Source organism: Miscanthus floridulus, chromosome 12 (genome assembly GCF_019320115.1).
Source record: "Miscanthus floridulus cultivar M001 chromosome 12, ASM1932011v1, whole genome shotgun sequence".
Taxonomy (NCBI): Eukaryota; Viridiplantae; Streptophyta; class Magnoliopsida; order Poales; family Poaceae; genus Miscanthus; species Miscanthus floridulus.
In genome coordinates, this window is record NC_089591.1 from 5,399,198 (window position 1) to 5,424,271 (window position 25,074).

A 25,074-nucleotide genomic window follows, 5' to 3' on the forward strand; every position below is an offset into this window, starting at 1 on the left:
TGAACCGCAAGCTGTTTCGATTCTCAGGTCAAGGATCTACCTAGTGCTGTTAGGTATGACACTGAGGCTGTGTATATTGTCATTGGATGTTTCAGATGAACCCATTATTCATAGGGGACCCCCCCCCCCCCCCCCCCACCCCCACCCCACTCCAATGTTCTTAATTTTGGGGGGCAATTAGCCTCTTCCAAACATGCCAAAGAGTTGTGGTTCCCATGCTTTGTAAGATATTGTGACAACTCTTATTTATTACTAATCTGTAGTTGTAGTGAACAAAAGAAAGAGTCTTAGTTTTTTGAAAGGCCCCGTTCGTTTATCTTATAATCCATACTTTTCAGCTTGTTTTTTCGGCCAGAACAGTGTTTTTCTCTCATAACAAATCAGTCGGAACAGTGTTTCGGCTTGTTTTTTCAGCGAAGCGAACGGGGCCAAAAAGTAACATCAAAACCTAAAAAAGTTACTCCCTCCGGTCGCAACAAAAAGATCCATTTTGGACATCTACAAGGTCTCTGAATTAAATCTTTCTAGTACATAACATAATTGTAAAAAGTAGCAACTGAATATTGTTTTGAAAACCATTCAAAAGGATCGATGAATCTCAAAATTCAAAGAGGAATTAATGCTCGAAGCTCAAACATTCTGGCTGCACCCTACTCAAAATGTCACTTCTTGGTGACCAAAGGTCTTTATTATTTTCATCATAAAACTAATCAGATTCCATCAGCAACAACTGCAAACCGGCCCTTAAGCATATAATAAGCATTGGGGTCTTATCGTGCTTCAAGTTGAAGCCACTACCTGACCTCCTATATATAGAGATCAGCTGGCTAATCTTGTTGCATTTGCATATGTACTGAAACTGAAAGAGAGATCAGTCATATCATAGCAATAAGGTTGAATCGAGGCCAATCAATTTCTACTACGTACTGATAGGTAGAGATCAGGCAGGAGCTAATAATCAAGTTAATAAGCATGGCGTACCGGGAGTTGGAGCTGACCCTCCTGTCAGCGCAGGAGCTGAAGAGCGTGAACCTGATCACGCGCATGGACGTGTACGCCGTGGTGAGCATCTCGGGCGACCCACTAACACGGCAGTGCACGGCGCCGGACACCTACGGCGGGCGGAACCCGTGCTGGGACGCGACGTTCCGGTTCCCGGTCCCCCCGACGGCGGCCGCCGCGGCCGGCGCGTCGCTCCACGTGCTGCTCCGCGCCGAGCGGTTCTTCGGCGACCGCGACGTGGGCGAGGTCGTCGTCCCGCTGTCCGACGTCCTCGTCGGCGCGACCGGCGTCGGCCCCCAGCCGCCGCAGGTCGCGTCGTACCAGGTCCGGAAGCTCCACCGGTGGGAGCCCCGCGGCGTGCTCAACGTGTCCTACCGCCTCGGCCCCGTCGTGGCCCCGGTGGTGGAGCGGGCCACGGACAAGCCGGCCGTCAGCTTCGAGGCCGCCTATGCTCCTGTGGGCGTGCCAGGGCAGCCGTCACATCATCAGTCCTCTGCCGTTGCGTACCCGGCGCCAGCTCGTCCGGCCGGCCGTGTCGCCGCCGAGCACGACGAGGCGGCTCAGAAGAAGTCACCCGTCGTCATGGCCTACCCGGTGGGCGTGCCGCAGCAGGCGTCGCATCCCCCGACGAAACCGGATGCGTACCGGCCGCCGACGCCGACGCCGACTCCGGCTCCGGCTCCGAGGAACGGAGGGAGCAACGGGCTGGGCCAGGCGGGCCCAACTCATGTCTATATGGGCCCCCATACTCAGATCACCTTCGTCGGTGCCCCTACCACCACCGCCGGTCCAAGGACGACGTCCGCCGCTCCTCGATCCACCATCAGCCCAGCAGGGAAGAATGATGAGTTCATGTCCGTCATCAGCCCGAGAACAAAGGAACAACAGCAGGCAGCGAGCAGTCCAGTTGCTGCACCCTCTCACCGCCTGGATGCTTCCCCGTTTTCCTCCGGCAGCTCCTCCTTCTCGTCACCGCTATCGCCTTCCTCCCCTTGCTCCTCCTACTCGGCTCACCCTTCCACCGCCACTTCTCCCCACCCGCCGGCCGACGCCGAGGTTACTCATGGCACCAACAATACTTTCCGTGGAGCAGCCATCCCTTCGTCCTCACCTACGGTACCTAACCACTCTCGCGGAGCAGCCGTCTCTTCACCATTGCCTTGGTCCTCCCCTCTGACACCTAACCCACTCTAGTGTGGTGCCCTCGCTCTGAACTCACCCTCAGAGACCCAACATGAACATGAACATGAACAATTGCATCAACCCTGGCCCCCGCTACCTCGTCACCAGCGTTAGGTTATCCAAACTTGCTTCAAATTAAAAACACCATATATAAATGCAATACATAACATCTGTCTACATATGAGAAGACCACAATGCAATGCATAACAATCATATAGTTAATTTACCTGTAAGTAGTGTATGTGCAAGTCTGTTTGTGTACTTGTGGTCTCAAAGAAATAAAGGTGTGTGTGTACTTGTGGTTACAAAAATAAAGTTCTAAGTTTATATATGAATGATAACCCTTTTTCAAGAAAGTTAATACGAAAAAGTTTTGTATGAATTCATAACTTGAGCCTGTAATCACAGGTGCCTTACTATTAACTCTAACCTGAATAAACTTGCAACCACATCATATATATTATTACGTATAAGTAGTGACCGGTATGAGACTTACAAAATATTTCATATTGACGAGTGACAACACTTTTATTTGTTTGATAAAGAATCCATGAGACACAAAGGAACAAACATCGAGGCCAAGAGTTATAATCAGAAGCAGACAAATAGACTGTCGCCAGAAAAAAAAAAAGGCATTCAGGAGCTCAAGGCATCATCATCAATACACAGGTTAAGCACAAATGCTGTTGGAAACGTGTTGTCACACATGATTTATCTCTGCCCGGAACGTAACTCAGGCTCTCCCAGCAGGAATAAAAATACAGGTCCTAATAGAAAGCCATAAGCGCTAACTGAAAGCCTGAGGACTCAGCTGACAGCGTGATCCTCTCATCAGGCAGTCCGCAGGATGATGTGAACCCCACTGTCAGTGTCCACGATTTCGCTGAGCTCACCAACCTTGAGGGCATATGTGGCATCCTCAAATGGTTTCTGCATCTGCTTCCTCCCAAAGGTACCTGTGCTCAAAACATCATGGTTGGAAAACATGACATCTTGAATCAGGGCTGACGGAACGCAAGCTGATTAAATAACAATGATTGCATGCCAACAGAGCTACTACTGTATGGTTTAATGTCTATATCCAATTGATATTTTTCTTCCCCTGCAAAACCCCTGTACCCAACAAACATGTGCTTTTCTATGTCTTAATACCAACAAACACAAGAGATGCACACCGATATCATCATTCCACACAGCACATCTGCATTTGAACTACCATTCTCATGGTGAACTTGTGAATTAGCTTGACCCAATTTCTTATTCTTGTAAGTCAAAACAAGAATTTTACCTTCACACACTTTCAATCTTAAGAGTTGTTACATATCAACTAATCCTTAAAAGTTTGCATCCATCTTTATAGTGCGGGGGATCCTAAACTCAAAAACAAAATATAGAACCCTTAGAGAGCGCTTTGAGTTCGTCCGCCTTTATAACTTCAAGAATTGAGGGATACTATTTAATCTTTATCAACTCTTTGAATCTTTCATGTGACTAATAGCTGTGACATATCTCATTAAGATCATATTAGTCCCTAATTTGGATGTTATCGATACACCAAAACCCACGTAAAGGGCAAATGCACTTTCAATCTCACCTTTTTGTAGTTGATAACAACCAACTTAGGCTTTTATAAGAATGAAAGAATTTAAAGCTTTTGAAACCCAAAATTCACGAAGAGCTCCCCCTTTATGTATGCATGAATTTGAACTTTAATTAAAATCATTTATACATGATTTGCATACATCGAGACAAAAGCTCTCCCTAAATTTTGCAATCCGTGGGGTGCAACAAATGTGTGTTAACAAATATATATCTATGAAAAGAAATACAATATGACATGTTATATTCAAACAAGTAAAAAAGAATATGATGACCAAGATTTCAAAGTAGAAACTTGAAGTAACACATGGCCATCCAAATTACATCCACCATCACAAGTAGAGACAAGCACAAGCTAATAAGGTAGATAGATAACCATTACTTGTCCTACAATCATACACCACAAACACATATATATAGTTGTCCATCACATACTAGCCACCACACGACATAGTTCATAAAAGCTAAAGGTTTTAAAGTCTCAAAACTAAGTGACCAACTAACTTATTACAAGATAGATCAAAACCTAACACTCCCTCTTTGTCAACAAGTGCCAAAAGGGGTAGGCCGCGTGAAGAACCGACTACTCATCCTCGTAGTCCTCATCATCATCTTAGTCACTATTATCACTACCATCATCGTCGTCGGCATGCTCATCTTCCTTCATGTAGCCCTCATCTTCTCCAGTAGCCTTGCTCTTGCCATGAGGGCGAGAAGCAGCATCATTCTCATATGCCGCCCAAGCCTCATCATAGAGTACCAAAAGATCACATGGAGGTACAAACGGCGATGGAGAAGACACAATACCAGCCTGCCGTTCCAAACGATAGAGCCTCTCTTGCATATCATGCTCACGTTGAAAACTGACACAACATTGTCCAAACATATAGGTCATAAGGAACTTGAACTTGTTGGGCTTCTTACCAGAGAAGGAAGAAGAGAGTGGCTCAGCACTAGAAGAGCGAGCAGCAGCAGGTGGTGAAGCACCACGACGAGAGCGAGAACCCGAAGCACCTTTGGCTTTGGCTTTGGCTGCATAACCCTTCTTTCTCAGTTCTTTTGCAGCTGTGATAGATGTCTTGTTGAACATCTTGAGGAGGTTGTGCTGAATGTCTGTGGGGAACCGGATGCCAGACACTTGCTCAATCACATGCATGATGTAGGGAGCATAGAAAAGGTGCCTCACAGGATCCTCAGTGGCATCATGTAGCTTGTTCCAAATGTATTGGCTGATGGAGAACAGCTGAAAATCATCACCAAAGCGCTGAAGCACCTTCTAAGAATCATCACGAAGGAAAGTGGAGTCACCTCGCTTTGGATACAAGATCTGTCGTAGAATGTTATTGAGAACATAGTAGATTCACAGTCTGTCCATCAGCTGGATGTCCATCAAGATACATATGTTGATACTCTTCCAAAGCCACATCCTCATACTCAGTGAGTTCAGGTGCAGTGCGGTCGGCGTGACTTAAACCAAGAAGGCGAGAGAAAGTAATGAAATCCACCTTATAGTGCTTTCCTTCAGTGACACAATAGATAATATAAATGGCACCGATAAGGTCTCTCATGGTGATAGGAAGCATAAAACTGACAGATAATCTCATTGTTACAATGCTTTCTAAATTCCATTAAGTAGGACAACCCCATTGAGCGCATATCACGAACCATTTGCTCCAGCTCGAACTCCTTGAACAAACCAAGAGAATAGGCATCAATGCATTTCATCTGAATAACCGGTGGCTCCCTCTTCTACAAAAACTTCCGATAGATGATGGAATCATAGAAGTCAAAGTGAAACGGGTGCCAGAAGCGATACTAAGCCGGAGATCCTTCTCTTCCTCGGCATAAAGATTTCTGCCTCTCATGGACCTGATGTCCCGAACCCGGTGACGATAATCGACTCGTAGAGGTGTCCAGCCACCAGCAAGATTAGGAGCCATGGCGGGATCCGTCGCCCCGCATCCCTCTCCTCGCGCCGCCCTCGCTCCTCGCGCCGCCGTGTCGCGCCCCGCCCGTAGCTCTGGCCTGCTCTGGATCACCGGGAGCTCCAGCCTCCATCCTTTCGGTTGCGCCGCCGGGGGTCCTGCCGGCACTCCCGATCTCTCCGCCCCCTTTCCACCGCCCGTGCTTTGGTCTTCTTCCTTGGCTCGGTGGTGAAGTTTCCGTTCATGGAGGTGCTAGTGCTCGTCGATTTGTTCGTGGTCTGCGGATTTCGTTTTCCTCCGTCTCCTTTCCTCGTTCAAGGTACTACCGTGGCGCCCTAACCCTAGTCAATGTAGCTTATGATTTGTCTCTATTATTTTTCCCTCTCTACTCCTCTATCATCCTTGTGTGAATGTGTGCCACGATTTGAAGCCCCATGAATGGGCTCGTCACCATATGCGTCAGAAGTCTCAGCGACCGTCGAAGGTTCTGATCGTCGGAACTCCCGACGTCGGCCGAAACTCCCGGCTGTCGGAACTCCCGACTCCGGTCGGGACTCCCGACCCAATGGTCACCACTCCATCCATGGTTCTTCACTTCTCGATATTCGTTCACTTCTCGTTGTCTTGTTTCTTAGTTCCCCTTCGTATTTTTCGTAGCCATGGATGGTAGCCGTCCCTCGCGTCGCAAGGAGAAGAGGTCCAAGAAGAATCAAGACCATGCCGCTGTCCCCAGGCCGTCTGGCCACACCAAAGCGGCATGTTCCCGTGCTGGTACTGGTGGTTCCCATGCTACCCGTTGCTGTGACGATCAAGGCTCATCTGCTGCCGCTCCTCCTCCTGCTCCTGCCTCTGTTTGGCATGTTCCTATTGTTGATGCAGAAGCTCTTGAGCGTGCTAGCCGCACCATTGCTGCTCCACCTGTTCGCACCCCGACTCGTGGCCCGGGTTTCGTCAGTGAGCTCGTTCCCTTCCCGGGGGTTTTGCCAATCATGCGGGAGCCCGCCATGGCTCCTAATCCTGCTGGTGGCTGGACACCTCTACCAGTCGACTACCATCACCGGGTTCGGGACATCAGGTCCATGAGAGGCAAAAATCTTTATGCTGAGTAAGAGAAGGCTCTGGCTTGAGTATCGCTTTTGGCACCCATTTCACTTTGACTTCTATGATTCCATCATCTATCAGAAGTTTCTAAAGAAGAGGGAGCCGCCGGTTATTTAGATGAAATGCATTGATGCCTATTCTCTTGGTTTGTTCAAAGAGCCTGAGCTCGAGCAAATGATTCGTGATATGCGCTCAATAGGGTTGTCCTACTTGATGGAATTTAGAAAGCATTGGAACAATGAGATTATCTGTCAGTTTTATGCTTCCTATAACCATGAGAAAGACCCTACCGATGTCATTGATATTATCCATTGTACCACTGAAGGAAAGCACTATAAGGTGGATTTCATTACTTTCTCTCGCCTTCTTGGTTTAAGTCACGCCAATCGCACTGCACCTGAACTCACTGAGTATGAGGATGTGGCTTTGAAGTAGTACCAGCATATGTATCTTGATGGACATCCAGCTGATGGATAGACTGTGTATCTGAAGCCCTACTACTATGTTCTCAATAACATTCTACGACAGATCTTGTATCCAAAGCAAGATGACTCCACTTACCTTCGTGATGATTCTCAGACGGTGCTTCAGCGCTTTGGTGATGATTTTCAGCTGTTCTCCATCAGCCGATACATTTAGAACAAGCTACATGATGCCACAAAAGATCCTGTGAGACACCTTCCCTATGCTCCCTACATCATGCATGTGATTGAGCAAGTGTCCGGCATCCGATTCCCCACAGACATTCAGCACAACCTCCTCAAGATCTCCAACAAGACATCTATCACAGCTACAAAAAAACTGCGGAAGAAGGCTGATGCAGCCAAACCAAAGGCAAAGGTGTTTCGGGTTCTCGCTCTTGTCGTGGTGCTTCACCCCCTGCTGCTGCTCGCTCTTCTAGTGTCGAGCCACTCTCTTTTTTCTTCTCTGGTAAGAAGAGAGACAAGTTCAAGTTCCTCATGACCTACATGTTTGGACAATGTTGTGCAAGTGCTCAATGTGGGCATGATATGCAAGAGAGGCTCCATCGTTTGGAACAACAGGCTGGTATTGTGTCTTCTCCTCCGCCGCCGTTTGTACCTCCACGTGATCCTTTGGCACTCTATGATGAGGCTTGCACGGCATATAAGAATGATGCCGCTTCTCGCCCTCATGGCAAGAGCAAGGCTACTGAAGCAGATGAGGAGTACATGGAGGAAGATGATGATGCCGCCAACGACGATGGTGATAATGGTGACCAAGATGATGATGAGGACTACGAGGACGAGGAGTCGGTTCTTCACGCGGCCTATCCCTTTTGGCACTTGTTGACAAATAGAGAGTGTTAGGCTTTGATCTATCTTGTAATAAGTTAGTTGGTCACTTAGTTTTGAGACTTTAAAACTTTTAGCTTTTATGAACTATGTCATGTGGTGGCTAGTATGTGATGGACAACTATATATATGTGTTTATGATGCATGATTGTAGGACAAGTAATGGTTATCTATCTACCTTATTAGCTTATGCTTGTCTCTACTTGTAATGGTGGGTGTATTTTGGATGGCCATGTGTTGCTTCAAGTTTCTACTTTGAAATCTTGATTATCATATTTTATTTTTACTTTTTGTGTGAATATAACATGTCATATTGCATATCTTTTCACGGATATATATTTGTTAACACACACTTGTTACACCCCACGAATTGCAAAATTTAGGGGGAGCTTTTGTCTTATGTATGCAAATCATGTATCGATGATTCTAATTGAAATTCAAATTAATGCATACATCAAGGGAGAGCTCTTCATAAATTTTGGGTTTCAAAAGCTTTAAATTCTTTCATTCTTATAAAAGCCTAAGTTGGTTGTCATCAATTACCAAAAATAGAAAGATTGAAAGTGCTTTTGCCTCTTATGTGGGTTTTGGTATATTGATGACATCCAAATTAGAGACTAATGTGATCTTAACAAGATATGTCGTAGCTATTAATCTCATAAAAGATTCAAAGAATTGATAAAGAGGAAATGGTATCCCTCAATTCTTGAAGGTGTAAAGGCGAAAGAAATCAAAGCGCTCTCCAAGGGTTCTATATTTTGTTTTTGAGTTTAGGATCCCCGCACTATAAAGAGGGATACAAACATAGTTGCTCTGAGGAAGATAAAGTGCTCAAGCATAAAAATAAAATCATAAGAGACACTCTAGCACTCCACGAGCACGTAGAATATTTTTCGGTGACTGTTGGTGTCGGAAGTCTCGACGTAAACTGAAACTCCCGACCGTTGGAAGTCACAACTCACGCCAGAAGTCCTGACGCCTAGTCATTTAGCCTGCGCGGTGACCGTGGCCGTCGGAAGTCCCGACGTGAGTCGGAACTCTCGGCAGTCGAAAGTCCCGACCCAAGTCGGGAGTCCTGACACCTGGGGTTTTGTTGGCTGGCTGACTGCGCCCGTCGGAAGTCCCAACGTACGTCGGGAGTCCCTACAGTCGGAAGTCCCAACGTTTGTCGGGAGTTCCGACATTGACTTGCTCGTGCGGACTTTTGACCCTACGTGAACAGTGTTTTCTGTTAAGGTCGGAAGTCCCGAGATCTGCGTCGTAACTTCCGACATAGATCTGAACGGTTAGATTTCTACTATGAGTATAAATAGCCCTCTGTTCACTTCTAACCGTTACGGACTCACTCACTACTCACCAACCTTCATGCTCAACAGCTGTCAAACAACAAAGGCACCCCTCTCCTCCCTCCTTTGCTCCAATCTTCATTTCCCCTAGGGTTTTGAGTGAAAGGACAGTGGATTAAGTGAGAGAATCACTTTGGCAAGCTTGAGTACTTGATTTCTTTGTCAAGCCGGTTGGATTTGCGTCTATTACTCTTGGGGCTTTGCCCCTAGCCGGCTAGGCGTTGCCCAAGAGCTTCCATCTTGTGGAAGAGCCTTGAGAAGTTTATATTACCCTTATTTCTTAGTGGAAAGCTCAAGTGACCATTGTGATTGCTTTGAGAGAGGCAAGGAGGTGAAAGAGACTCCGACCTTTGTGGTCACCTCAACAACGAGGACGAAGGAGCTCCTTTGTGGGGTTGTCGAACCTCGGGATAAATCTTTGTGTCTCGTGTGCTTGTTGTTGTGTGTGCTCGAGATTACTTGTATTTGTTTGTCTCTCTCTCCCGAACTTCATTTTAGGGTTTGGACTTGATCTACGGTTTGGAGACATTTCGGCGTAAGGGAGTGACCCAACATCTTCACCAAACCACTAGAAAGTGGGGTTATAAGATTATTTATCCGCAAAGTTAAATTTGGCACTGCTTTTGTAGGTTACGTAGGCGTCGGGACTTCTGACGTTTGTGCCGGAACTTCTGACGACGTCCGGAGTTCCGACCCAAACTGTCGGGACTTCTGACATTAACTAACAAATTTGAACTTAGCATTTGCAGTTAATTTTTAGATACGCCTATTCACCCCCCTCTAGGCATTGTTAGATCCTTTCACATATCTTCCAAAAGCTACTCAAACTTCTGCTCTCCACAAAGTTGAACCCACTCTTGCAAATAAATCGCCTCAAAGTTAGGTAGCACGAGAATGGACAAATCTTTTATGTTAACAGACCATGACCAGAAGGCAACGTGATCAGGAAATGATAAGTGACAATTTTTGAGATAGTAAAAATTGCTTAGTGCTTACAGAAAAAATGTAGTCCCATGAAAACTCAAATTACGCTACAAAAGTAGTACTTCATTTGATTCTTTATACTTCTTTCATAATTTTTATTGAACAGGAACCTATGATAGGCAATAGCTACTCCACACTAGCACTAGCAGAAAGATATTGATCCATGCAGGACACACAACCACAAGTTTTTACCTCCATGCATTGTCAGTTTATCGGCAAATTAGCATAAACAATGTAAGTCCATCTCATTATTTATGCTTTAATTACTCGGATCAGTGCATGCTAAGTTCAGTGAATTGAAAAGTTAATCAGACAGCTGACATTACTAATGCCCAAATTACATGACTTCAAAAATCAAATATATGTGTTTTCTACTTTTCTTAAAGACAAAAGGGTCCTCCCCTGGTTTTCATTACCGAGAACCAAGTAGTAATAATACATATAATATGTTTCCGGTCTCAGCATCATCACCATGTGCAGTTTAAACACCTAAATGTGCAGTTGAATCTCCAACATTCTCAGTTGTGGAACCAACCTATAAACTTGTCAGACTAGAAATGTCCAAATAATTTCCACAATCTCAGTTTGCACCATAATATCCACACTGATGTTTTGTACCTACCTACCGAATTTCAAAAGGCTTTGAATTGAAGCACGTCTTTGTTTTTTTCCCTGCAATCAGTTAACACATCACACAGCTTTACTGATCCAACAACAGCAACCGGCATGCATCTATCGAATTTTAGACTCACATAAAACCAACAGATCTATACCGCGAAGCAGCTAGTATCCATGGTAGCCACCAGATCTATCTCGGCGGCGCACGACAAGCGCGAAAAAAAAAACTGAAAGAGAGCGGGGGGAAGGGAAGGGATAGATCGTACGTACCTAGGTCCCCGCCGCGTCGCGCGGAGGAGCAGTCGGAGTGGCGCGCGGCGAGGTCGGCGAAGTTGGCCTGGCCGGAGAGGATCTGGTTGCGGAGGTCAAGGAGGCGCGCGGCGGCATCGGCGCGCGTGGTGGCGGAGATGATACGGCCGTCGGGGTCCTTCCAGGAGGCCTTGCGGCGGGAACCCTGGTGCTTGATGAGGATGTGCGATGACCGCACCGTCTCCCCCTCTCCTCCCGTCGCCACCGACATGGTGTGTGAGGGAGGACAGACGACTGACGAGGGCTTCCTACGAGTGGCGGCTACAAACAAGATGCAGCCACTAGATATGCCAACTCAAACTAGTTTATAGCTTTTGTTTGACTATAAATGTATGAAAAATAGTATAAATATTTATATTCCTACAAAATTTATTACTAAAATATATTTTATAACTAAATATATGCATGTACGTTGCACGACGCCATCAATTGAACAAGCCAATCAATTGATGTTTATTTTGTATGAAAACTGAGTCACTGTGACGTCATAATGACATCACATGTCCTCACGTTCGTGTGGCCCTGTATTTAGCAAGGCCGCGTTAACGTGACACAATAAGACCTTGTTAGATGGAATTTGTTTCTCTAAATTTTCTTGACTAAAATTGTAGTTTTAGATATAATAACATACATCTAAGTTTATAGAAAAATTATGTATTAAAGAAACTAAAACGTCTTATAATTTAGAACATAGAAATGATTATGTCAGTACACAAAGTGACCAACTAGTAAATATTTATAGTTTTGCTGTACGTTGTGATCGGAGGTGGCCTAACACTTAATGACACGGGATTTATACTGGTTCAGGCAACGTGCCCTACGTCCAGTGTGGGTCGGTCGGTGACTTTATTCTCGAGCCCAGGTGCTCGAACTCTGTAGTGGGGTTACAAACGAGAGAGAGATGGGGTGTCCGGTCGGTCCGGTCGGAAGGGCCGAGATCGACAGGAGCTATGCTATGAACGAAGTGTCCAAACGTGTGCTTGAGGGGTTGCAAGCTATCGATCTAATGAACCTGAACTTGAAGAAGTCGACTTGGGTTAACTGCCCCTATTTGGAGGGAGCATATCTCCTTTTATAGAAGAATGGGATGGCTTTACAAGTGAGAGAGGGAGAGGGAGTACGGACGTTTCTAAGCCTTGTTGCCCATGCCGACGGGGACGGGACAATGGTGGGCGCCCGCAATACTGTTGATGTCACTGCAGAATATCAGGTACATGTGGGAGGTTGAGCTGCTTTCTTCAAGACTGGAGGACATCGGTACCTGCAAAAATGCTGTCTCGCCGACTGGAGGCATGGCTTTACCATGTTCACCTGGTACGGTGAATTCCGACGCCCACAATACTGTTGATGCCCAGAGGCATATGGGGGGTCTTATCGTACGGGTGTTTTGACCGGTGCCTACAATACTGTAGAGGTAAATGTTGGCGCTTACAATACTGTTTGTGGCAGGGCGGTTGTAAAGCACTGTTCCGCAGGGTATGGTCCCTGGTGCCGTGGTTTGACTTGCGAGCCCCGTCTTGCCTTCCTTAGTACGCCTTCTGGTTCTTTCCGAGCGGGCATCCCCGGTCGGATGGCCCCAGTCGGTACTGGTGCGTCAGTCAGAAAATAGCGATGGGTAGGGTTTTCTATGAACCCCGGTCGGAGACACAGGGTCAGAGTCGGAGGCGGTCCTCGGGTCAGGTTTTCCGGATGGAGGCCGCGCTAAGGCGGCCGGGGCCTGACGCTAGCGCTCCGATTGGAGAGGCCGTTCAGAGTTGGCCTGAGCTTGAGCTAGTGCTCTAGTCAGAAAGATGGGCCGAAGGCTGCCAGGGCTGAAGCGAGTGCTCTAGTCTGTTGAATTTAGACTCTCGGGCTGGTCCAGAAGAAAAAAGGCCGTCCTCCTAGGGTGAGCCCTGGCGTGGAAGCCGGTCCCCGAGGGACCCCGGGTTTATGAACCCGACAGGAGCCCCCGATCCCCTAGGCGATTCGGGCATAATCGTCCGGGGGATTTTTGTCTTACCGGCGGGTGCGCGCGACCGCACCCACGGGTGTAGCCCCCGAGCCCCCAGGTGGTTCATGCCGAACCGGCTGGGGGTGTTTCTGAGTTTGTCAACAAAGGATGTTTTTTCTATTTTGTCGGCGGGTGTAGCCCTCGAGCCCCAGGCGGTTCGAACCGAACCGGCTGGGGGTGTCGTCTCAGCAGGCGTGTATGCGTGTTTTTTAGTTTTGAGACAAAATTTTGTTTAACCACGGTGTCGTTGCGCGCTGTGGGATCGGGTGAGTCGGAGTCATGAATGGACCATGGCGTCGGTACGCGTCGTGGATAGGATTGAGGTGGAATCGCGAGTAGACCTAGGCGTTGGTGCGCGCCGTGGATCAAGAGAGTTAGTTTTAGTTAGTGAAGTCGTTACGCGAGTTTAGGAGTCGTGGTCCTAGGAGCCGTAGCCGGATGTCGCCGATCCTATCGACGCGAGTTTGGGGTCACGGTCCCAGGGTTTCTTTGGAGCGCAGTGAAGCCGTTTGAAGCCGTTACGCGAGTTTAGGAGTCGCGGTCCTAGGAGCCATAGTCGGATGTCGCCGATCCTATCGATGCGAGTTTAGGAGTCGCAGTCCCAAGAGCCATAGCCGGATGTCGCTGATCCTATCGATGCGAGTTCGGGGTCGCGGTCCCAGAGTTTATTTGGAGCGCAGTGAAGCCGTCTGAAGCCATTATGAAGACGTTGTTAGTTTAGTTAAAGATCAGACGAGGCGGTTGAAAGCTCTAGTTTGGTTTTGGTTAATTGATGAAACCCTAAGTGCTAACCTAGTTTATCAAAGTGATTATGAGATAGGTAGCACTACTCCAAGTGATGAAGCAATGGCAAAGATCATGACGATGGTGATGGCATGGTGATGATCAAATGCTTAAACTTGGAAAAAAAAGAAAGAGAAAAACAAAAGGCTCAAGGCAAAGGTAAAATTGTAGGAGTCATTTTGTTTTAGTGATCGAGACACTTAGCGAGTGTGATCACATTTAGGATCGATAGCCGTACTATTAAGAGAGGTGGAACTCATATCAAAATGCCACTAGATGCTCTAACTCATTGCATATGCATTTAGGATCTAGTGAAATGCTAACACCCTTGAAAATGTTTGTGAAAATAAGCTAACACATGTGCACAAAGTGATACACTTGGCACATTTGAGCAAGGGTAGGAATCTCCACCAGCGCCCTAGATAGAAAAGACGGAGGTCACTGGGAGTGACCGGACGCTGGCCTCGGTTGGACCGGCACGTCCGGTCAGGTGTAACAGCGAAGACGCTGGCATCGATCAAACGACCGGACGCTGGGTCGCTCTAGGACCGGACACTGGCAGGGTGCATCCGGTCAGTGTTGATGTATGCTGATGTGGGGCGTACAGAAGAGACGTTGAGTGACCAGACGCTGGGTGAGTCCGGTCGAGCATGACCGGACGCGTCCAGTCGTGAAAATTTGCGTTTGGAACCTTACTGGAAACGACCGGACGCTGAGATCCAGCGTCCGGTCACTTTCTAACTGACACGTCCCGTCATCACTTGACCGTTGAAATTGGGCGATCGATGTTTGAAGACGATGACACGTGGCGCACATCGCACGACCGGACGCTGAGGTCCAGCGTCCGATCAATATGACCGAAGCGTCCAATCGACCCATGTTCAATGCAGTGAGGAGCCCAACGGCTCTATTTCATGAGGGCTTCTATTTAAGCCCTATGGCCGGCTCAAGCTCACACTCTTGCACATTTTCATTGACATAGCAACCTTGTGAGCTTAGCCAAAGCCCTCCCACTCATCTCCATCATTGATCCATTATCTTTGTGAGATTGGGAGAGAATCCAAGTGCATTGCTTGAGTGATTGCATCTAGAGGCACTTGGTATTCGTGTTGCGCTGCGGATTTTGCTTGTTACTCTTGGTGGTTGCCACCACCTAGACGGCTCGGTGCAGCGGTGGAGGATCGGCACGAGTTGGTGATTGTTTGTGGCCGTCTCCGGTGATTGTGAGGGGAGTTGTACCTTCCCCGGCGGAGTGCCGAAAGGTAACTCTAGTAAATTGCTCGTGTCATTGAGTTACCTCACTTGTGGGTAGGTTCTTGCGGTGTCCAATCATGTGGACGAGGTTTGTGAAACACCTCTTAGCCGCCGAACCACCAAGTGTTGGTCGACATAATGGGGACATAGCGTGTTGGCAAGCACATGAACCTTGGGAGAAAATCAGTTGTCTCTTGTCATTTGGCATTCTCCCAGTGATTGATTTAATATTCACCTTGTGATTGGTTCACTCCTCTATACGGCGGTATAATCACCCTACTCACTCATTTATATTCTTGCAAACTAGTTGTGGCAAGCTCTTTAGTGTAATTAGAATTGAGAGCTTGCTTTGTTATTTTAAGTTCATCTATTGGAGCTCTTTAGAGTAGCAAGATTGAGAGCTCTTAGTGAGTAGTAACTTTGCAAGTTGTGTGCCTAGGAATCATTCAACTAGAATTATTGGATAGGTGGCTTGCAATGCTTGTAGAGCTAGAGCAAGTTTGCTTTTCGCTATTTGTCATACTAATCAAATTGCTCTAGTTGATTTGTAGATTTTTAAATAGGCTATTCACCCTCCTCTAGCCATATTAGGACCTTTCAAGTGGTATTAGAGCCGTGGTCACCGTTTGATTGAAGGCTTAACAACTTCGGTGATAAATTATGGCTCAAGTTGTGTTCAACCATGTGGGGTGTAAACCATCGTCCTTTGATGGCACATGCTATGATTATTGGAAGAGAAAGATGAGGATGTATCTTGGTTCGATCAATGATCAAGTATGGGAAGTGATCGAGAATGACTATGCTATCATTGATCCCGATGATCCCACCAACCAAGATAAGATCAACAAGTAATGCAATACAATGGTTCTCAACACCATATACAATGCCATTGATTCCAAGGTGTTTGAGCAAATCAAGTATTGTGAAAGAGCAAATGAGGTGTGGAAGAGATTGAAGGAAACATATGAGGGCACACCAGCGGTGAAGAGTGCCAAATTGTATATCCTCAAGGATAAATTGACAAGCTTTAAGATGAAGGAAGATGAGAGCATTCCAGAGATGTTCCATCGTTTGCAAGTGATTGTCAATGATTTGAAGGCATTGGGAGAGAAGATCAAGGATGATGATGTCTCTCATCGGTTCTTGATGTGCCTACCTTCAAGATTTGATATGTTGAGATTGCTCATCATAAGAGGAGGATTGAAAGAGATTACCCCCAACCAAGTACTAGGTGATGTCATGACCCAAGAGACATACCGTGTGGAAAGGGAGGGGGATGGCAAGGAGGACAAGAAGGAAGAAGAGGACAACAAGAAGAAGAGTGTAGCATTTAAGGCTAGCTCATCATCATCCAAGAACAAGGGCAAGTCCAAGAAAGAATCAAGTGATGATGATGATCTTAGTGACATTGATGATGAAGCCATGGCTCTATTTGTGCGCAAGATGGGCAAATTCATGAAGAAGAAGAGCTATGGTACAAGAAAGAGAAGAGATCACACCAAGAGCAAAGAGTATGTGAGAAGATGCTACAATTGCAAGAGCCCCGATCATGTTGTAGCAAATTGTCCTTACAATAGTGATAATGATGAAGATGAGAAGAAGAAGCACAAGAAAGACAAAAATGAAAAGAAGGAGAAGAAGGAGAAGAGAATGACCTTTCAAAAGAAGAAGGGTGGAGGCTATGTAGTCACTTGGGATAGTGATAGTTCCTTGGATGGTGATAGCTCTAGTGATGATGACAAGAAATCTATCAAGAGAACACTAGCAAGTATCGCCATCAACAAGAAGCTCTCCATCTTCGACACTCCATCGACATGTCTCATGGCAAAGCCTACCAAGGTAAATTATGATGAGAGTGATGATGATGAATGTGAAAGTGACTCTTGTAGGAATGATAATGATGATGATGAGGATAAGGAGTACACCAAGGAGGAGCTCTTGGACATGTGTGAGCAAGTGCACGCTTGCAATGAGATGAAGAGAAAGGAGTGCAAAGAATTGTGCAAGAAAGTAAAATTTCTTGAGCAATCCTTTGACGAGCTCAATGCTACTCATGAGAGGCTAATGGAAGCCCATGAGAAGCTTGGCAAAGCTCACTCTAAGCTTAAAAATGCTCACTCCTCTCTCATTGAGCAAGTCAAAGTGGAGGAAGCCAAGAAGGAGCAAGTGATCATATCATGTGATGTGGGACTAACATGTGATCTTATTGATGAATCTAATTTTGTTTCTCCCACTAACACTTCTTGTAGCACTACCACTTCTACTTCACCTTTGAATGATGGTCTCACTTGTGAAACCTCACTAATGGTGGAAAATAAGACCCTCAAGAAGGAGGTGAATGAGCTCACTCATGCCTTAGGCAATGCCTATGGTGGAGAAGCCCGCTTGCTAAAGTGCTTGGGTAGCCAAAGGTTTTCTCTCAACAAAGAGGGATTAGGCTATACCCCCAAGAAAAGCAAGGCGGCCTTTGTCACTCCCAAAGTTAGCTTTGTGAAGGGCAATGGTCAGTTTTGCAATAGATGCAAGCAAGTTGGGCATATAGAGCAAAATTGCAAGATTAACAAGAACAAGCTACCTAATGTATCCTCAATTAAATTTGATTCTTGTTACATGCTTTTTAAGGGTGCCAATGGTGTGAAGGCTAAGTTCATTGGTATACTAATTGTGGGCCCAAAGAAGAAGGTCATTTGGGTACCAAAGACCTTGGTAACTAACCTTCAAGGACCCAAGTAAGTTTGGATACCTAAAAAGAATTGATCTTCTTTTGTAGGTCAATTATAAAGCCGGAGGAAGGCATTGGGTGTTTGATAGTGGGTGCACACAATACATAACCGGTGATCCAAGAATGTTCAATTCAATTAATGAAAACAAGAGCAATGGGATTGATAGTGTCACATTTGGTGACAATGGCAAAGGCAAGGTCAAAGGGCTTGGTAAGATTGCAATATCCAATGACTTGAGCATTTCCAATGTGCTACTAGTAGAGAGCTTGAACTTCAACCTATTATCGGTAGCTCAATTATGTGATCTTGGTTTCAAGTGCATATTTGGTGTGGATGATGTAGAGATTATAAGTGTAGATGGCTCTAACTTGATATTCAAAGGATTTAGATATGAGAATCTATACTTGGTTGATTTCAATGCTAGAGAAGCTCAATTGTCAACATGTTTGATCACTAAGTCTAGCATGGGTTGGTTATGGCATAGAAGGCTTGGTCATGTTGGAATGAAACAATTGAACAAATTGATTAAGCATGACTTAGTTAGAGGCTTGAAAGATGTCACATTTGAGAAGGATAAGCTATGTAGTGCATGTCAAGCTAGAAAACAAGTTGGTAACACATATCCTAAGAAGAGCATGATGAGCACATCCAAGGCATTTGAGTTGATGCACATGGACTTGTTTGGACCAACCACATACACTAGCATTGGTGGAAACAAATATGGATTTGTGATTGTGGATGATTTCACTAGATACACATGGGTGTTCTTTCTTGTTGATAAGAGTGATGTGTTTGCAACATTCAAATCATTTGTCAAGAGCATTCACAATGAGTTTGAAACAACCACCAAGAAAGTGAGAAGTAACAATGGAAGTGAGTTCAAGAACACAAGAATTGATGAGTTGTATGATGAATTTGGAATTAGACATCAATTCTCAGCTAAGTACACTCCACAATCAAATGGCCTAGTTGAAAGAAAGAATAGAACCTTGATTGACATGGCAAGATCAATGTTGAGTGAGTATAATGTGAGTCATTCATTTTGGGCCGAAGCAATCAACATGGCTTACTATCATAGCAACCGACTCTATTATCACCCCATGATAGGGAAGACACCTTATGGGCTATTGAATGGGAGAAAGCCCAACATAGCATACTTTCGGGTTTTTGGTTGTAAATGCTACATATTGAAGAAAGGTACTGGATTGAGCAAATTTGAAAAGAAATATGATGAAGGTTTCTTGCTTGGTTACTCCACTACTAGCAAGACTTATAGAGTTTGGAATTTGGCTAGTGGTACTCTTGAGGAGGTTCATGATGTGGAATTTGATGAAACAAATGGTTCCCAAAAGGAAGATGAGAATCTAGATGATGTAAGAGGCACTCAATTGGTCAATGCAATGAAGAACATGGACATTAGTGATATAAGGCCTAGAGAGGTGATTGATGTTGAAGATGACAAGAATCAAGTGCTCTCTAACTCAAATGTGCAAGCTAGTGGTTCTCATGATCAAGTTCAAGCAAGTACTAGTCATGACAAAGTGCAAGATCTATAATAAGTGGCTAGTTCATCATCTCAACCAAGTAATCAATCTAATGCAAGTGCTTCAACCAACCAATATAGCAAGAGATCATTGTCGATGTTTGACCACCGATAGCCTACCATGGGGGTACCTAGAGCAGTATGTTCAGGCTTCAGCATATGCGAAACTCAACGGTTAACGCAAGAGACAGTCGATTTATCCTAGTTCGGGCCCTCAATCTTCGATCGAGTAATAGCCTTATGTCCAGTCGGCGTTAGCCTTTGCGTTGAATTGATTATCAAGTGTTGTATCATACAATTGTTCTATGTCACCTCCGATCCAAGGAGCCCTGTCCTCCTTTATATAGTGAGGAGGCCAGAGTCCTAGTCAGTTTACAATGAGAGTTCCTAGTAGGATTATAGAATAATACTACCACTAAGAGTACAGGGGAAGAATCCTAATTAGACTAGGTCTTCTCCCTTCCTTGTGGGGTATCCCATGGGCCCCATACCGACAAGCCCCCGAGCACTTCATGGTTGAGTTCTGGAAGCCTCATCTTGTTCCTTCAAGTCTCGTCGAGCAGGAACAAGCGTTGTCCAAGTGCTTTCTTGAGCGAAACCATGTAGCGCTTTGTAAGATCTTTGCGTGGTGTGTACCTTTTTTGAAGAAAAAAGTACTCCCATTTGGATGTAGCCCCCGAGCCTCTTGCTGTTTGGTACAAGGAGCTTGAGGGTCTTTACTTGAAATCGCCCTGATTCTTCGTTGAAAGGCTCCTAAGCATATACCCGAGTTCTTTTTGTCATGTGGTCTTGAAGTCATCTGTTTTGAAGAAGTCTTCTGAGTGATGTGCGCTTTTTAAAGGAAAAAGTACACTCACTGAGTGTAGCCCCCGAGCCTCTTGCTATTTGGAACAAAAAGTTGGAGGGTCTTGAATCTTATGTTGTTTGAAAAACTGTTGTCTTGAAGTAGTCATCTTGGTGACATGCGCTTTTTGAAGGAAAAAGTGCACTCACTGAGTGTAGCCCCCGAGCCTCTTGCTATTTGAAACAAAAAGTTGGAGGGTCTTGAATCAGAGTTGTTCAAAAGAACTGAGAACTTCTCCTGTTGCAGCCCCCGAGCATATATCCGGGTTGTTTTGTTCAAGAAGAACTCGGATGCAGGGTCTTGGCATATTCTCTGGTAGTCTGCTGTTGTTAGATGTAGTTGTATGGTGGTGGTTGAGTGTGAATGTTGTTTGTTCACGAGTTGTACAGTGTTGGTATATTCTTCCGAATATGCTTGTCCTTGAGTACCGTTCCTTCACGCCTGAGTCCTTTTTCATTGAATTCTATCTTTTTACTGTGTCCTTTGTTAGGCTTGTTTCATTTGTGCTCCTGGTCCATGTGCACCGCTCCTTCGGTCTATAAATACCCTCCTGGAGTGCTGTTTTGATTTGTTGAGCGTTTTGTTGCTTGTTCTGAAGTCTCTATAGTCATGAATATGGTAGTTTGTGAAGTGGAGCAGCCCCCGGGCTTATTTTATAGTTCTTATGTGTCTTGCCATAGCTGGATGAACCTCTGAACCATATGCGAGATTCAAGTGCTTAAATGTAATAGGCTACTACCTAGGAAATTAATCGACCTAGCAAGGGAAGACACAAAAAGTCATCATGCGAGCAAACATAGTGCTCTACAACCATCATGCGAGCAAACATAGTGCTCTAAGTAAAATCATCATGTGAGCAAACATAATGCTCTAAGTCTTCTCTTAACGGTCGCTAAAGTCCTCAGGTAGAACATGCCTTAATCCATGAAGCTTGTCTACTCACATGGACGATCACGTCAATGAACCTCTAAACCGAATGCTAGGCTCACATGGTCACATCAATGAACCTCTGAACCATATGCCAGAGACTCAAGTGCTTAAACATAATAGGACACTACCTAAGGAATTTGCATGGCCTAGCAAGAGCAAGACGCGAAAAAAGTTTATATGCATTTTATGATGCCGGGGCCCGCCCCTGATTGATTATTCAAATATGGCAGTTCATTTACAACATATTTTTATGTTTAACATGCAGGGGAGCTACATCTGTACCACGAGATCAGGAAAAACACACTCCTAAGAGCTAGTCCAGAAACAACCTGGTTTGATCAAAAAAGAACCCCTACCTGGCACGCCAGCTGTCGATGTTTGACCACCGATAGCCTACCATGGGGGTACCTAGGGCAGTATGTTTGGGCTTCAGTGTATGCAGAACTCGATGGTTAACATAAGAGACAGTCGATTTATCCTGGTTTGGGCCCTCGATCTTCGATCGAGTAATAGCCCTACATCCAGTCGGTGTTAGCCTTTGCGTTGGATTGATTATCAAGTGTTGTATTGTACAATGTTATCTGTCACCTCCGATCCAAGGAGCCCTATCCTTCTTTATATAGTGAGGAGGCCAGAGTCCTAGTTGGTTTATGATGAGAGTTCCTAGTAGAATTACAGAATAATACTGCCACTAAGAGTACATGGGAAGAATCCTAATTAGACTAGGTCTTCTCCCTTCCTTGCGGGGTATCCCATGGGCCCCATACCGACAATCATCCATTGGACACTATCATTGGTGATATTTCAAGAGGTGTGCAAACTAGATCAAGATTGGCCTCATTTTGTGAGAATTTCTCTTTTGTGCCATCCATTGAACCTAAGAAGATAGATGAAGCTTTGAGGGATGTTGATTGGATCAATGCTATGCAAGAAAAGCTAAACAACTTCACAAGAAACCAAGTATGGGAGTTAGTTGAGAGGCCTAAGGATCATAATGTGATAGGAACCAAGTGGGTCTTTCGGAATAAGCAAGATCAAGATGGGATAGTAATAAGGAACAAAGCAAGATTAGTGGCTCAAGGTTACACTCAAGTTGAAGGTCTTGACTTTGGAGAAACATATGCTCTGGTTGCAAGATTGGAAGCAATTAGGATCTTGTTAGCCTATGCTTGTGCCCACAACATCAAGTTGTACCAAATGGATGTGAGGAGTGCATTCTCAATGGGTACATCAATGAGCTTGTGTATGTTGAGCAACCTCCCAATTTTGAAGATGAGAAGAAATCCAACCATGTTTACAAGTTGAGAAAGGCTTTGTATGGATTGAAACAAGCACCTAGAGCATGGTATGAGAGATTGAGGGATTTCCTACTCTCTAAGGGATTCAAGATGGGAAAGGTTGACACCACTCTCTTCACCAAAAAGCTTGGAAATGACTTGTTTGTAATGCAAATCTATGTTGATGATATCATATTTGGGTCAACAAATCAAGATTTTTGTGAGGAGTTTGGCAAGATGATGGCAAGTGAGTTTGAGATGTCTATGATTGGAGAGCTTAGTTACTTCCTTGGTCTTCAAATCAAGCAAATGAAGAATGGCACATTTGTGAGTCAAGGCAAGTATATCAAGGACATGCTCAAGAAGTTTGGAATGGATGATAGTAAAGCTATTAGTACACCAATGGGGACAAGTGGAAGCTTGGATAGTGATGCTAGTGGCAACATGGTGGATCAAAAGATGTATCGGTCTATGATTGGAAGCCTACTCTATGTGACCGCATCAAGACCGGATGTGATGTTTAGTGTATGCATGTGTGCTAGATTTAAAGCCTCACCAAGAGAAAGTCATTTGAAAGCAACAAAGAGAGTGTTGAGGTACTTGAAGCATACATAAAATGTTGGATTTTGGTATCCCAAAGGATCAAGATTTGAGTTGATTGGATATTCGAACTCCGATTATGTGCGATGCAAAGTTGAGAGAAAGAGCACATCGGGCACATGTTAACTATTGGGAAGATCACTTGTGTCTTGGTCATCAAAGAAGCAAAATAGTGTGGCACTTTCAACCGTCGAAGCGGAGTACATTTCGGCCAGTAGTTGTTGTGCTCAATTACTTTGGATGAAGGCTACTTTGAGTGATTTTGGGATCAAATTCAAGCAAGTACCATTGCTATGTGACAATGAGAGTGCCATAAAGCTCACCAACAACCTGGTTCAACATTCAAGAACAAAGCACATTGATGTCCGCCATCATTTCATAAGAGATCACCAACAAAAAGGGGACATTTGCATTGAGAGTGTGGGCACCGAAGATCAACTTGCCGATATCTTCACCAAGCCACTTGATGAAAAGAGGTTTTGCAAGCTAAGGAATGAATTGAACATACTTGACTTCTCCAATATGTGTTGATGCACCCCCAATTTATATGACATGCCTCTCCTTCGAGCAATCCAAGGTAAAAGTTGATTGGCATGGCATACATCCTTGCTAAGGACATGATTAGTGCATCTAGACATATTTCACATTTGAATAGGCTCATTCATGGAAATCAAATGAATTTGATGCTTGTATGGTACCACTATTGCTTGTTTGCTTGAAATGATCTAGTGGTAGCATATGACATGTTTGTGCGCTTGTAAACCTAGTGTTTGATCTATAAAATGAGCTATAAGTGTTTAACTCAACATGGTACAAGATAACCCTTATTTGGAGGTGTGAAGAAGCTTGTCTTTGGATCAAACCGAGTTAAATATCTTTTGCAAAGTAATCTAGATTGAACCAAATTGGGAAAATGATCCTCATTTCACATAGTTTCACCCCAACCTATCTATAATTTGAGCTCACCTTTTGTGCTAATTATTGACAAAGGGGGAGAGAAATTCACAAAGATAATAAGATAGGAGGAGCAAACAAATGAAATGACATTGTAAGGGGATCAATCAAAAATAAAAAATGCACACAAGTAGGGGGAGCAAGCTCATAAACTTGTATGTTGAATTTTGATGTGCATTTCATATATTTGCTTGCATAGCACAAGTTCTAAATTTCTATATCCATGCTTGTGTGGTGTATGCTAGTTATAGGCTTGAATGATGAAATGAAAAACTAGCATGCATAGGCTAAAGTAACTAGACCTATGTTCATTCTATGTAAACTAGACCCTTGCTTGTAATATTGATCTCATGGGGTATTCTAGTTTTCGTGTATGTCTAGTTACTAATGGTGCTAAGGATGGTATATTGGTGCACTCCAATTGATATCACGCTTCAAAGGTCCATCTTTTATACCTTAGCATCATTTGGTAGAAATTGACTCCTATATTTCCTATCTAAGCATATGTGTAAGCTACAATCCAAACTCTTAGCACATATATAGGGGGAGCAATTGCTAACATTTGGAGTTCATGAAACTTGTCCATATTCTTTTACACATGGTAAATATGCTTGGGCAAGCAACGTGGATTCAATTAAATCTCAATTCATATCTTTGTGTAAGGGTTGTCATCAATTACCAAAAAGGGGGAGATTGAAAGCTCTAGTTTGGTTTTGGTTAATTGATGAAACTCTAAGTGCTAACCTAGTTTATCAAAGTGATTATGAGATTGGTAGCACTACTCCAAGTGATGAAGC

General features: G+C 44.7%; 2 protein-coding genes across 2 annotated transcripts; one reads left to right on the forward strand and one right to left on the reverse strand.

The window, feature by feature from the left end:
* Positions 1–782: 782 nt before the first annotated feature.
* LOC136498192 (protein SRC2-like) lies at positions 783–2,511 on the forward strand. Its single transcript, XM_066494146.1, has one exon. It carries the CDS (start codon positions 973–975, stop codon positions 2,194–2,196), a length of 1,224 nt encoding a protein of 407 aa, XP_066350243.1. The 5' UTR covers positions 783–972; the 3' UTR covers positions 2,197–2,511.
* Positions 2,512–2,673: 162 nt separating this feature from the next.
* LOC136497064 (peptidyl-prolyl cis-trans isomerase Pin1-like) lies at positions 2,674–11,654 on the reverse strand. The gene is made up of 2 exons (XM_066492846.1): positions 11,341–11,654; positions 2,674–3,140 (listed from the first exon to the last, which is right to left on the reverse strand). Exons 1-2 carry the CDS (start codon positions 11,588–11,590, stop codon positions 3,016–3,018), a joined length of 375 nt encoding a protein of 124 aa, XP_066348943.1. The 5' UTR covers positions 11,591–11,654; the 3' UTR covers positions 2,674–3,015.
* Between the last annotated feature and the right edge of the window lie 13,420 nt (positions 11,655–25,074).

Bases quoted from the DNA above. Each gene is read 5' to 3' on its own strand.
- LOC136498192 (XM_066494146.1), top strand. From the start codon at position 973: ATGGCGTACCGGGAGTTGGAGCTGACCCTCCTGTCAGCGCAGGAGCTG.
- LOC136497064 (XM_066492846.1), bottom strand. From the start codon at position 11,590: ATGTCGGTGGCGACGGGAGGAGAGGGGGAGACGGTGCGGTCATCGCAC. The intron at 3,141-11,340 runs GTACGTACGATC...TTTTGAGCACAG, and splicing joins GCGACGCGGCGGGGACCTAG to GTACCTTTGGGAGGAAGCAG.